The sequence below is a fragment of the Urtica dioica genome, chromosome 2 (assembly GCF_054948205.1).
Source record: "Urtica dioica subsp. dioica isolate 48M chromosome 2, U.dioica_male_clone48M_v1_H2, whole genome shotgun sequence".
Lineage (NCBI taxonomy): Eukaryota > Viridiplantae > Streptophyta > Magnoliopsida > Rosales > Urticaceae > Urtica > Urtica dioica.
Genome location: NC_142757.1, coordinates 30,297,379 through 30,311,966, shown reverse-complemented (window position 1 = coordinate 30,311,966; position 14,588 = coordinate 30,297,379). Strand labels below are relative to the sequence as shown.

Here is a 14,588-nt window from a genome sequence, read left to right as displayed (position 1 = left end):
AACGTTCTTTCTTTCTCCTCTTGATATTGCTTTCAAAAGTTCAGCTAAAATCTCTCACCATTTGTTTTTCTTACGTATCCACTTCTCCTTCAATCCCTTGTCTTTCACGTTCAAATTATATTTTCATGTTCACATTATGTGTTGTTGTCGTTTTCTTTCTTCTTCGAATTATTCGTTGTCTGCTTCGTCTTCGTTAGCTATATTAATTTATGGTTTTTTATGTACATGATATCAAGTAGATACAAATTATTGTAGATGTATTTTCTCTTTATTAGACGTTTTCTTGTAAATCTGAATAAACTATTAATAAACAAAGTTGATCTATTCATTCTTTCATTAGTTTACACAAACTTCTAAGTTTGTTTCAAGCTTAAATTAGCAATCTATTGATAGAAAGAAAAAATCGAATTTAAGTACTGATTGATAAGAAATACTATTAATTATATGCTCTTGTGCGTAGTTGATTGGAAAGATCACATGCCATGGATCAACGACCTAGAAGAGTTATGACTCAAGTCACATTTTACTTTGTGATACTCATATATATATATATATATGGAGAAACTAGGCACAACGATTTTTTATGGCGCAAAAAATATAGTATAATTCCGAAACAATGATTATTTATTTAAAAAATAATAAAATTTGACCAAAATCCATTAATTACTTATATTGGTAGCGGGAAATCTATTAATTTATTGGAAATCCCTAAAACCTTATATAAGGATTAAACCCCTATATATAAGGGTTAATTAAGTTAGTAGCTCGATAACTCACAATCCTTTTAAAAAAATAGCTCAAGTTTCAGTCTTGATAAGTTCGATAAAAGTCAATATAGAACTCAAGAGAAGACTCTCATTTTTCTTTTCAGAATCTGGAACTCCTTTATCATTAAAAGAAGAGGAATTTATAGGCATGAAACAATCCTTCATGCTAGGATAACCAAAAGCCTATTCAAAACTGAATAACACAATTCAAAACTAATTAAAACTCTCTAAGTATTCAGATCACATAATGACACATCTTAAACCCAATAAATATAACATTTTGCATTCAGCTTACTAATAAAAAAAAATATAGTTCATCAAGTCCACAGTAAAGTAATTAACTAAAGAGTAAATTTATTTACTCTTTGGTTAATTAAATTTACTCTTTAGTTAATTAATTTACCACAGATCTGGTGAACTATTTTTTTTTAATAAAATAAAATTATGGCTAGAATATTAAAAGGAGTTAGAGGATCGGGCAGTTGCAACAAATTCTAATACGAATTAAACCCGGATATTAATAAAATTGAAGATGTTGACCAAAAATCAACCAAACATAAAATATGTGCAAATGTATCAGTGGGTCCCATAGTTGTATGTCAACAATTTCATATTTCATTGGCATAGATGTCACGGATTTGTTGACATGCATATTCCTAAATTATGAGGCCCACTAATATTTTTGTCATAATTATTCTCTTGGTTGGTTTTGGAAAATTAATCTTTAATTCTACTAACATTCAAGTCCGAATCCCATATATTTATGCTTCAGTTTTAATGGAGGAGACATGCATATTCGGAGGAGGAAAGGAGAACTCTTGGACACATAGCAATCGTGCGCGACATCCAAGCATATTTTAGTTTTGTTCTCTTTTTATTTCTTACCCGCGCGTTGCAGCAGAACGGAGATACTTGTTGCATTTTTACGATAATAAGTTAAACATATAATTCATTAATTTATTATCATTAAAAATAATAAATAGTTCTGTTAAAATATGTAGATTAAAGACTTGCAATGATAAATATTTAGTCAAAATAATTACAATAATATATAAATATATCATATAATATTATTTATATATGAGACCAACCATTAAGTAGAAAATACTGAGAAGTTGGTAATAAAGATATACGTTATTTTTTTAATTTATGTACAAAATAAAAGAAAACACTTAGATAATAATTTGTGAAAATGTAATTTTGTATGTTTAAGAAAAATCAAAGTTTTTAATTTGAAAAAATAATAATAATACAATTTTTCCGCTTAAATTAATTTCCCAATTAAAAAGAATCGTATTATATTTTAGATAGATATTCAATATAAATTTTAAAATTTTTAACATAAAGTATATACTAAGAGCACTGATTACATATTTAACATAAATTTTACAAGTGAAATTTGTTGTAACTAACCAAGTTTGTCATTCTTATTGGGGGAATAGCTCAACTTTCATTTTATTAAGCAAATAGCTCATATATTCGGCTCAGACCATAATGCCCTCACTTCTTTCCTCAGACCATAATGACCTCGACGTGATTCAAGGCGGAACAAAGGATTTTAAGCTCGTGGTTGCTCGATATCGTATCAAGGTAAAATAAAATCATTGATTTCTTTGTTTTGGTCCGATTTAGGATATTTGGGGCTTTTGTATACTTTGTTTTGTGATTCATTTATATGAAATGTTCTTGGAAGGGGACTCATTTTTTTAAGTACCTTCATGCATTTCCTAAGCCGGTTTAAAAAAAAATATATATCTTATCCCATATCATTTTCTGTACTTATTTTACCTACTCTCTCTCTCACCGGTCTCTCTTTTCGTGCACATTTTAGCTATAATGGTTTATTTGTTACTTTTGTGTTTTAATGTTTGCACTACACTCAGTGACGGATCTAGGATTTCAATCAAGGGGGGGCAAATTTGAGAAATTTTTTTTAGGAGGGGCATTATTGAAAAAAAAACTTACAAATTTGGGTCAAAAACATAATTATTAGTAAAATTTAGGGGTAAAATTATAAAAAAATATAAAAATTTGGGGTAAAAAAATAATTTTCAAAAATTGAGGGGGGGCATTGGCCCACCCTAGCCCCCACCTAGATCCGTCACTGACTACACTAATATATAAGGGTTGGTTTTTATTTGGGTCTTCAACAGATCGGAGAAAGGAACAACGCAAATCCTCACATCCTAATTTCTTCATTTCAACTGGTTCTTCTTAAAAAAAAACAATGGCATTTCAGCTGTTGAGGTAAGTTTTGAGTTTTTATAATGTAGAAAGATTAATTTCATACTGATATTCAGCGACCTAAGACTCTAATAGTTTTCGTTAGTTTAATTTTGTTTCCTTTAATTCATTACCATTATTCAGTGTAAGCAATTGGTTTATCTATTGTAAGCTTTATGCAGCTGAAGCTGAATCGGAATCAAGTTGAAATTTACTTACCAAACTCTTATTTTCAATACCCGTTTGCACTCTAATTTTCACTATAATTTGTTCAAATTTGGTGTTGATTTTATACCCACACATCCAATAATCTTTGGGGCGGCAAGAATAGGTTTAAAATAAGTTGTATGAAGGAAGCGTTCAATCCTTTGCCTTAATTGTCACCTGCTGCAAAACTAAAAATGGAGGGAGAAAAAGTCAGGTTAAGAATATTATTACCTGATGATATGATGTTTGCAGGTTGAAAGAGCAGTAGGGTCATGTGCTTATTTAATTGGAGATTGTAATTTGTGTTTGTGTATGTATGTATGTATATATAAAAAATTCTCAGAAAATTCGAAATGAAATTATTACTCATAGCTCTTTGTATTTGGAAATTGTTGCTGATATAGACTGAAAAGCCAAGAAAAATAGTTGTTATAGTGAGGTTCGACTATTACATGATGATATGATGTTTGCAGGTTGGAAGAGCAGTAGGGTCATGTACTTGTTTAATTGGAGATTGTAACGTGTGTTTGTGTATATGTATGTATAAAAAATTCTCAGAAATTTCGAGTTACCTCCGGAACTCAGCTGTTTCAGCAGAAGACGTCCTCTGGAAGAGTCCAGAGAATCATCACAACAGTCTTATTTTTATAATATTTTTTTTTGCTCTTAATGACATGAATGTAATTTTAAAGATTCAAAGGACAAAACTATCAATTTAATGTATGAGTTCATTTAGTATATACATCCACATCCAAATAATCCAGAATTTGAACCGTCCGCTGATGAAGAATAAAATCAGAAGGTATTTTCGGTACAATAATATGAATCTAGGTGAATAGTAAAAATGTGTTTTGCTTTATATATATATATATATATATATATATATATATATATATATATATACAAGTGTAATACCCCGGGCATATATATACAAGTGTAATACCCCGGCGTTGCCCGGGGTAATTGGTATATTTAAATATTAATAAACTAATTTTATGCTTTAATTAGTGTAAATTATTTAAAAAATCATTAATTGTTTTTTATGTTGAGTTTTTGTCTTTACTCGGTTTGGTGTATAGTCTGGTTTACAGGTTTATATATACACGAAAGAAGATATGTCATGATGATTTAAGGAATGTCAAAGGTTCATTTCCATAAAATTTTGGTTGTCTGAGTTCCAAAAAAATCTAGTTGTCTGAATAAATGAGATGCAATATGTTGTTTTAAATGATATTTTGATGATGCCAAAATATGTAATTTCGAAAGTATCAGAGGGCAATTTCAGTAGCGTACTGCAAACATAATAATAAAATGTATCTAGGTGAACAGTGTATACCATGTATTAATACATTTTAAAAATATTTCTGCATTGAATATTCATAAAAAAAAAAAAAAAAACACAACTAATTGAATATCTTTTTTAATTTAAATTATGCATTTAGACCTATAAATGTAAACAGGAGCACCAATTAAAAATTTAAGAGTATACAACTTATTTGATTGATTTTGTTCAACTGCAGCGAACATTATTTTCCCTAATAATTTTTTTTTACAATTAACAATTGATTGTATAATTAATGAAATACAAAATAAAAATTATATGGCATTTAGATAATAATTTATAGACGTAAGCGTAAAACATTACAATATATATAATTATATATTCATATGCAAATCATATAAGAGAAAAGAAATAACAACTATATGTATTACTTGTATATATGGTATATATGAGAGCAAAATATTTATATAAATTTAATTTACTTATGTATACCGTTTGAGAATATATATTTCAAATATTGCAATAAAAAAAACCGGCAATACTTAAAAAAGCATTAATGCAATTTTCGCTAATGCAAATACTGCAATAAAAAACCGGCAATTTTTACTTTTTTTTTCTTTCAAATCAGGCCTAAATGACTCAGGCTCAATCCCAAAGCCTTTTATCATCTTTTAATTAGAATAATGATACTAAGAGTTTGTCCATAATGATCGAGATAGCTCTCTCTCTCTCTCTCTCTCTCTCTCTCCCTCTCTCTCTCTCTATTGTTCTATTTCTCAGTTCTCTTTGTTTCTACTTTCTACCATTAACTTATTTTAATAGTTCATGGGTTCATTCTCTCTCTCTCTCTCTCTCTCTCTCTCTCTCTCTCTCTCTCTCTCTCTCTCTCTCTCTCTGACTACCTTAGGCCGAAAACACCCCTCATCCAGGTATCACTAATTTTTAGAAGTGTTAGGCATTTTTAATGAGTTTCCTAAAAAAATGGTTTCTCAATTTTTTTTAACTCAGAAAGGAAAATGATCCGACCCTTAACTTTGAGCTTGTGTCGTTAGCAAGTTGGTTTATCTATGGGATCCTCTGCAATTTCCTGGCCATTGGTTTGGTATTATGATTTTTTTCCAGCATTTTTTAAAGGCTTTTTTTAGATGGCGTACTGTTCCGCGGCCGCCTAGGCGACGACCCCTTAAACCTAGACATTGTAGTATTTTTTTTTTAATTTCTTCTGCTCATATATATTTTGTTTCAGAGACTCATCATAAATCCCTTAGTCTTGTAGCATGTTCTTAGTGCTGATATTGAGAGAATTCAATTCTTGCAAGAAGAAAAGCATTTTCTTGCACAACAGGTCAAGAGTTTCTTTAAAATCAATTTCTCATTTTCATATACTTGAACATTTACAATAATCATAATAATGCTTTTAGTACTTTCTTAACACTGGAAGCGTATTTTTTTTTATCTAGGGAGAGGAGTTTGATGTGTTTTCTGCTAAGTGATGTTGTGTATTTTTTTTTCAGATTGATATCCATATATATACGCACAAAAACGCATATGAAAAGTCACAGCAGCTTCCGGTGATATCTGGAATTTTCGTCTCTAGAATTTTCTGATTTTTTTTATATCCATATATATGCGCAAAAAGGCATATGAAAAGTCAGAGCAGCTTCCGGTGATATCTAGAATTTTCATCTCTAGAATTTTCTGATTTTTTTTTCTTCTGATAAGTGGTATTTTTGTAATTATGGTATCATTAAAGGGCATTTTCGTAATTTTAGAGAATGGCGTAACAGGAATTTGAGTCTTGATGAACAGTAAAGATGCGTTCTTCTTTATATATATATAATAATATATATATATATATAATATTATTTTTATTAAATTATGTCTAGATTTTACACAATCGGTTTCAATTCTATGATATGAAATAATAATCAAGGTTTAGACTTTGTTGAATTTTATGTTGTTTGCAGTTTTTATCACTCTTTTATCTTATGGTTCATGAATATTTATACTTCCATTTGACCTTGATGAGCTATGTTAATACGATTTTTTGGATAAGACTCATGAGATACGACGGGATTGAAGCTAGACATGTGTTTCGTTCTTTAGGACCTCAAAGTTACTTTTTGAAGATTCCGAGATGTTCGTGTTAGATTAGGGTAAACGGTAAACCCGAGTAGCCACTATCTCTAGAAACTCTCTCTAGAAGAATCTTTAGTGCGCATCACTCCAAGCAACACGTTCATCTGTTACGTCCTCTAGCTTAAAACATATTTAAGTTAACTCAACATGATCCTTAAGTCTAGCATAACTAGCTGAACACTGTTTATCCTTGAATTCACGTGCAAGATGATGAAAGCATCCTTTCGTTTTCACAGACGGGCAATCTAACTAAGAAACAACAAAAGATATTTACAGAAACACCGTGATTGTACGAAAAAATTAAAACCACCACGATTTTTCCAAAAAAACCACGTTAACCTTTTCTGATCAGTTATGACGCCCATTACAAAAACTCGTCATTAGTGCAAGGAGCGTCAATTTTCAAAGTGACAAGATTAGCTATTACATATTCTGACATCAATTATTAGTTTACCGCATCTTCGTTCGCCTATGGGATTTTTTCTTTTTCTCCACAGCTTCTGATCGCTCTTTAGCTGACCTGAAAATGGAAGACTTATTTCGAACGAAGTGCAGTGAATCTCGGGAAATGATTTAGATTATCATCCGTTAGCCAACAATTTTTTTCGTTAAATCACATCAACGGGCTAAAATGTTAGCTTTCAAAAGAAACAAACCTTTTATATCGATTCAAAGCACTAGCAGCATTCTTCACAGCATAAACGATCATCTTCTTCACCTGCTCCAATATTAGTAAGATAGAATTTATGTCGTTTCAAGACTCAGCACGAATTGGCTTATATACAATAGCAAATATGAAAATGGTGGCAACGATAGACAATGAAGCTTATAATACAGCATTTGGCATACCTCCAATTTGTCCTCCTTCGTCCCGTGATTTGGAGGAAGCATGCGGAATTCTTCAGTCAACCGAAGGCATTTGCCAACATTTTCAGGTGAGACGAAGTCCATCGCAACCTTTATGCAAGACTGGTGGGAAAAAAATGCAAAATTTACTTGTCATTTTTGTGTACTCTCAAAAACTAGTAAGAACAAACATGTGTTCAAGAATTCATCCACAATCAATTGTTTGCACAAATGCAGGCCAACAATTAATTTTATAGACTTTTCTACACTTTTTTTCATTCTCTCTTGCCAAACACAGCTACGGAAATTTGTGACTTGTTTTCTTCTTTCCTTCGCAATTCCAATCCGTCCCACCTAGTTCCTTGAGCCCAATCAAATTAAAGCCTTATGTTTACTGACAAAGTTGTAACCATTTTTGTTCCAGTTTTAGATGTTCCTCTGCATTTGTAATGCCTACAATTTCTATGGACTTTAGCACTACAATTTATTACAATGTAGTTGAAGAATCTTAGAGAGGGTGAAACAATAACTTAATGCAGATTAGCAAACCTTTTTTAAATTTTGGGCAACTAAAAAATCAGAAAAGATTCGTAACTTCTTAAAGCCAAGCAGAACATTATTGATTATTGATTCACCTTCAAATTCCGAACTTGATGAGGACAGCCTGCGGGTATGAAGACAGCATCTCCATACTTTTGAATAAATGTCCATGGTTCAATTTCTGTAACAAAGCATTTTTACTGGTATGAATGCATACTCTATTAATAATAGATATAATCGCATCTCCGTGCTTTTGAACAAATGTCCATGTTATTTATTCCAGCTCATCCAGAGATGGTATGCGTAACTTACCGTATTCTTCTTTGAGCTTTCTCTTGTGCTCAGCATTCAGATACATTGTCTGATCATGAATAGCATGGATAACCTATGATGAATACAAGGATAAGATATGATCCAAGTAACGAAACCATCAATGTCTTGCCAGCTCAACGTGTGATTTAAAATATAAAATTAAAAGAGAAACCCTTATCTTTATATAGTTGAGCAGATTTGATAATAATTATATTTTGGATCACACTAGAGGAATAAAAGTTCATTCTACTAATCAATTAAATGAAGGGCATCATAAATCAGCAATTTGATTTGAACCATAATGATTACTGATAGTTCTGGAGCACCAATATATAACTTCGGAGAATCTATCGATAAATGAAAGTCAATAGAATCCCAGCGCTGACTGATGCTTGTCCAAATTTGTGCCATATTGCACTTCTATAAAAGTATTATAGCTATTTGCAGACTTCTGGGATTTCGTTGGTATCCAGTGGCTGAATACGATACTGAGAATATTTTGAGTCATAACAAATTTAAAATCTTTAAAGGGAAGTTAAATGATCCAATAGAGTGAAGTTAATGGAACAATCTCTGCAAATACCTGTGGCACTGGACAGCCGGACGTGTGTCTGAACTCCCGAAAATGCTTTTTCAGATATTCCTGCAACTTGGGAGAATCCTCTATCCGGAAAATATCCCATAGAGCACCACCCTCGTTTATATCTTGAATTCCTTCTTCCACTTCACCTCTTTTATCCTTAAAAACACACTGAGAATTATGTTACTACTACTTGGGCAAGCCAGATATTAAATTGTTACCATCCACACTTTATAGCAGAACTGACCTGATCCCCATCGTAAACCGAGCTAGAAGACCCCGCATGAGATTCCCTATAGTTAAAACCATTATTCAGAGATGAACAATTCCTGAAAATCTCCATCTGGTCTTGCTTAAAGAGCTTCTTCCTCAGCTTTTTCATAGCCTTAAGCTTCTTAGGTTCCCAGGTCACTTCAGCAGTGTGCATCAGAACATTCACCTGAAATATTACATTGCAGCCTAAGTAACGCTCTCATCAAGAAATAAAGGAGAGAATGCATTTATCATTAATTTAATTGATATTGTTTTATATTAGATGCTGCAAAGATAGTTCAGTATTAGCAAGTGTATGCACTGCAAAGGAAGTGAATGTCAAACATACAGCATCGGACATGTCACAGTGTAGCTTGGTTACAGAGTCTGCACGTCCAAGCTCCTCCTGAAAGCCATAAGCAATATATGTCTTGGGACCCATGTCCGGTTTCAAAGACTGCTTGGGCAATTTGACAGCCAAGTTAAGCAAGCCTCTCGTTGGATGTGTATATTCTTTGAATGGCAAGCAGCAGAGAAACTCGGCATTGTGACGAGGAAGACGCTGCTCAAATGTCGTAGAAGTTGGCCAATCTTTCAGTTTGAGCATCAGCGGCCAATTTTCTTTATCAAACTGGCCCTTCAAGTATCCAGTGAAAAACTCATGGGTGTTAACCTCTACCTGCATTTCATAAGAATATTCATATCAATGATTTAAATCCAAATATCATAAATCAATTCAAAACAGCTCTATGGCTTCGCTAATAGAAAACCATATCACCTACGCTTTACACACCAAATGCAATCATAAAGTTTCAAGTACAAATAATAACCCATACCAGCAAGAGGGTACATCCAATCCCGTTAAATTTTTGCTAAATAAAGATAACCCGCGGCCCGCCCGAAAGAAGATTCTGGAGATTTTTTTCAGTAAAGGGAATAAAAATAAAAATAAAAAATAAAAAACTCGTTTACCCTTGCAGAGATTATGGTCTTCCCAGGAACCTATTTAAATGGAAGTCATACACAGGTTGCGAAATGTTGAGAACACAAACCTCAGACCAATTCAAGCAATTGATGGCCTTGACGTCCGTTTCCTTTGCATGTTTGGTATGAGTAAGTTGACGACATGCACGCCACATCACAAGTGGCTCCCAGCTCAAGCCCAACGTGGTGTCAAGAACGTTACTGACAATGATTGGTTCACCTCTTTTCCAATGCCATCGGAAATGCTTCAGATCCTCCTCAGGTACAATTTCACTGGCCACAGGACAGTACAAATAATTTCCATCGGAACCTTCTCTAGAAGAAGCCTTCCTTACGTTCTTGTTGGTCAAATCACTAGTACCACTGCCACTACAGCACGAACATTGATGTATTAGAGTTTCAGACATGCTATCAAGTGTCCGAGCAACTAGTTTCTCAGCTTTCTTTACTAAACGCCGCACAAAATTATCTCTCAAGATGGAATTCAGTTCTAGAAGCCCACCGCCACAACCCTGCCTGTCCTCTTGAGGGCAAGGAATGGTTCCGTCTTTATTTGCCTTCCACTTAGAGGTTGCTTTCATCGTTTCATCTAAGCTAACCTCAGACGGAAGTCTATACTTTCTCTTTCCGCTGTGCAAATGATCAACTCCTCGGGAAACCACATCGTCCCCGGCACCGTGAAGATTTCCGGCTCGAATTTCCCGGCAACAAATGAGGCAAAGGTCATATGAACATCTAGAGCAGCTTCTGTGAAAATCAAAAATGGATGTATTGCAGTTGTTGCTGCAAAAAAATAATAATAATAAATAAATAAATAAAAATTATTATATTTCAGGCATCCAAACAATCAACAATCTACAGAAATCGTTATTTTTCAGATTGGCCTACCAGTAAACCCGCTCATCTGGGGAGCAAGATGACTCTTGTATCTCTAGATCTGTCAGCAATAACCCTGCCCACATAAATACACCATATAAGAAATACTACACAGAGGTACATCATATGACAGCAGACCAAAATAGTGGAGATACTAGTTACTTCGGAGCAAATAATGTCATATCACGTTAGTCACAGAGTTCACCTAGTCTCTTGGCTTCCAACTTCCTTTCGGTTTCTTGTTCTTGGTGTATTTTTTTCAGAAATGGAAGGAGCCCATGAATCAAGTAACGTGAGTGTTCAATCTCAGCCTCTCTTGTATACTTCACTTCCACCCTTTTGTAAAACTGCGGTATTATTGACATCATTAAATATATTCGAATGATGCTTCAATTGAGATGCGTGAAGTAAAAATGGAAATCTAACATTTACGTCTGTCTCTAAGCGCAAGCATGATTTGCAGTTACAATTTCCACGGCACACGGGACAAGCCTCAGCAAAGTAATCCTGCGGTTTTCCAGGGTACCTGAAATTACGATGCTTTTCAGCGATAACCGTAGAAGAAAACGTAAAATTTTGCTTGCTAAATATAGCTTAAAGGTCGACTCTTCACTTACCAGGTCTCTATACAATGAATACAATATCTCTTTCTCTCGCACTTTTGACACCAAACAACTCGGCCTTTGTCTTTCCGTTTCCGTTTACATTGATGGCACGCCTTTTCAATAAACTTTAAGTGAGTCCTCAGCAGTATACCTGAAAGATATCGGGTTTTATAACAGCAAACCGAAAAAAGAGAGTATCTTACTTGTGGATCCAACTTTCTTTTTGACTCCTCTTTTCCCTCATCTTTGAAGTGCCCTTCCTTTTCCAATCTTCTCAAAGCCCTCGTCAGGCGTTGTTTTTTTGGTTCCTCGTTGCCATTTAACTGACACTCCTCTTTCTGTTCAGCCTTCAAATCCCCATTTTCGACATTTATGCGCTTTCCTTTCTCATTCCCGTCTGATTTGTCCTTAAACTCTTTCCTCTTCCGACTTGCCTTGGGCCCACGCTGGGCTCCGACAACCTCGTCAATATCCCTAAAACACGGAATGTGATCCTCCGAATATATAACATTGGTTCTCCGAGTCCTCAGTCGGTTCTTCAACAGAATATCTCCGCTTTTATTATCCTCCACACACAGGTTTGCCTTTTCTCCACATTCATCAACAGCAACGGCCTTCATGCAAAGCTCTCGCCTTTTGGGCTTTTTCTTCTTCTCAACTCCTTCGAGAACCTCTTCTGAATCATTCTGCTTCTCCAAAACCCTAGCTTGCTGAGCCTCCTTCACCTTCAGTCCTCTCTCTCTGTCTCGCTTACGTCTCCTCTTCCTCACAGCAGCGACAACATCTTTTTCATCTTCCTCTTCCTCTGGAAATTGATTCGATCTCTTTATGCCTCGCTTACCTTTCTTCTTCCTCGCCACGGGAACATCTTTTCCATGATTCGCCGGAACCATCTCTACGCCTGCGAGAGGCGTCGTCCGAGATTCTCCCGGCAAGCAGTCAGTCGGCGGTGGCTCCAATCCTGACTTCCCTTCCTGTGGAAATTGTTTCGGTTTCTTTCCGTGCTCACCTTTCCTCTTCCTCGCAATGGGAACATCTTTTGCATGATGGGCCGGAGCCATCTCTACGCTTGCGAGAGGCTTCCGCTGGACGCAATAATCTATATGTACTCGATCCCTTACTATATAAAAGAGCGTAGAAGTCTCAGTGTGAGCTACCGACAAGTCATGCCAAATAAGTTTAAATTATTGAAACAGAAACCAAAACATAAAGAAAAAAGAAAAAAGAAAAAAGAAAAAAGAAAAATAAAAAGAGTTCAAAATATATACCGTTTTATAAAATATAGGTAATATATCGCGATATATCTACAATTAAATCAAAATATCATGATAAATATAAATTAAGTCAAAATATCAATTGAAATAGGCAAAATATCAGTCAGACTTGAAATTAAAAAAAAAAAAAAAAAAAAAAAAAAAATTAGTCGATACATAAATATGAGCCGACTTCACTAAGGTCCAACAAAAGGCTGTTAAGTGAGGATTATGGTAGAAGATACGACTCTTTATATAGTTTTTTTAAATGACAAAATTAGTTCTTCAAACGTAATGTAAGACTTTTTTATCTTACTTTCTTTGCTTTACTTTTGTGATGTTTTGCTATAAATTTATATACATTTGTAATATATATATTCTAATAGATAAACATATATATATATATATAATAAACATATATATATAATAACGTGCACATACTATATATATATATATAAATTTATAACGTGTATATATTTACACGTTATTTGCTTTCATATCTGATTGATAAAGATAAACATTTATATATATATATATATATATATATATATATATATATATAATAACGTGTAATCAATATATAGGTGGAGAAAATGTTAATAACGTATTATATATATATATATAATATCTATACTAATAGACTAAATAATTAAATATATAATACTATTTTTTTTAGTTTAAAGAATATTTGTAATTTAGTAGAAAAATATTACATTTCTTTGAAAAAAAATTATTTTATTATATTTTTTAATATTGAGAAAGTAATGTAAATATTAACAATAAAAAAAAAGTTATAGGATATATTTTAAATTTGATTGTTTTATTAGAAATTTAAAAATATAAATAGTGGTACATATTTTATTATATTTTGTTATAAAATTTTTGTCGATATATCCGTCGGTAATCGATATATCATCGATATATCACCGATATAATCGGTAGCCGGTATTGAAATTGTTATAAAATATCCGTCGATACTCGATATATCCGTAAAATCAGAACATCGGTATGGGTATCGGTATCGAGCGACATCGACGAATGCAGTGTCCTCATCATTCTCGATTTAAGCCCGAACAACCTGGTTCGGTTCGATTTCAAAGTCCTTGGAAGAGAGATAGAGAGAGAGAGAGAGAGAGAGAGAGAGATAGATAGAAAGAAAGAACAAAAATCATTTAAAGATACAACACTTGACTTTAAGGGCGTCTCCCATCGTACGGCACCCCATCATGTTTGGCGTATGATTTCTCCAACTCAACGGTAAATATAACGTCAAATATAATATGATATACAATGTCCTGCTATATTTAGCGTGGCACTATATAAACGCTATCTTTTTTTTAAAAGGAGAAATCACATTTTTGGTCCCTCGACTACGTGACGTTTAACAGTGTGGTCATTGAACAAAAAAAATGCCGATTCACTCATTCGCGAATGTCACGATTACTCACTTAGCCTTTCTGTCAATTGGGTCATCAAAAAATGCCGGAATTCGACCGAGTGCATGTCATGAGTTGGCCATTAATTGGAAAATTATGATTTTGCCCCCACTCGAAGTTATATAATGGAATGCTATTTTTTTTATATAGAAATCATTGTTTTAATTCACTTATATATTAAACGTTAAAGAAATTACATTGCAATTACATTTTATTCGAAAGAAAGGAAATCCCCAAAACAAATAATTAGGGCACGAGGAATTGCCCCCCGATTGAGCTACTCGGA

At 33.4% G+C, this 14,588-nt stretch overlaps 1 protein-coding gene and 1 long non-coding RNA gene across 7 annotated transcripts; one reads left to right on the top strand and one right to left on the bottom strand.

Annotated features, from left to right (window-relative positions):
• The first annotated feature begins 2,290 nt into the window (after nt 1–2,290).
• On the top strand, nt 2,291–3,978 carry LOC149404302 (uncharacterized). 2 transcript variants are annotated; one of them, XR_016295455.1, is made up of 3 exons: nt 2,291–2,357; nt 2,921–3,014; nt 3,671–3,978. It is a non-coding gene; the product is annotated as an uncharacterized LOC149404302 (long non-coding RNA). The 2 variants fall into 2 exon arrangements; XR_016295454.1 differs by lacking the exon at nt 3,671–3,978 and having other exon boundaries at nt 2,921–3,650.
• A 2,862-nt stretch (nt 3,979–6,840) lies between these two features.
• LOC149404301 (lysine-specific demethylase JMJ26-like) lies at nt 6,841–12,765 on the bottom strand. 5 transcript variants are annotated; one of them, XM_089602863.1, is made up of 14 exons: nt 11,817–12,765; nt 11,626–11,726; nt 11,435–11,534; nt 11,214–11,355; nt 11,021–11,084; nt 10,201–10,915; nt 9,498–9,827; nt 9,144–9,335; nt 8,900–9,067; nt 8,317–8,389; nt 8,100–8,185; nt 7,468–7,587; nt 7,275–7,336; nt 6,841–7,152 (listed from the first exon to the last, which is right to left on the bottom strand). In XM_089602863.1, exons 1-14 carry the CDS (start codon nt 12,672–12,674, stop codon nt 7,035–7,037), a joined length of 3,129 nt encoding a protein of 1,042 aa, XP_089458989.1. In that variant the 5' UTR covers nt 12,675–12,765; the 3' UTR covers nt 6,841–7,034. The 5 variants fall into 5 exon arrangements, 4 of the variants coding, with proteins under 4 accessions (XP_089458989.1, XP_089459009.1, XP_089459001.1 ...); XM_089602883.1 differs by having other exon boundaries at nt 6,841–7,138; XM_089602875.1 differs by having other exon boundaries at nt 8,900–9,055.
• Between the last annotated feature and the right edge of the window lie 1,823 nt (nt 12,766–14,588).

Coding starts and splice junctions, on each gene's coding strand:
- LOC149404301 (XM_089602863.1), bottom strand. CDS start 12,674: ATGGCTCCGGCCCATCATGCAAAAGATGTTCCCATTGCGAGGAAGAGG. Junction 11,727..11,816: donor AAAGAAAGTTGGATCCACAA/GTAAGATACTCT, acceptor TTTATTGAAAAG/GCGTGCCATCAATGTAAACG. Junction 9,828..10,200: donor ATTGCTTGAATTGGTCTGAG/GTTTGTGTTCTC, acceptor TATGAAATGCAG/GTAGAGGTTAACACCCATGA.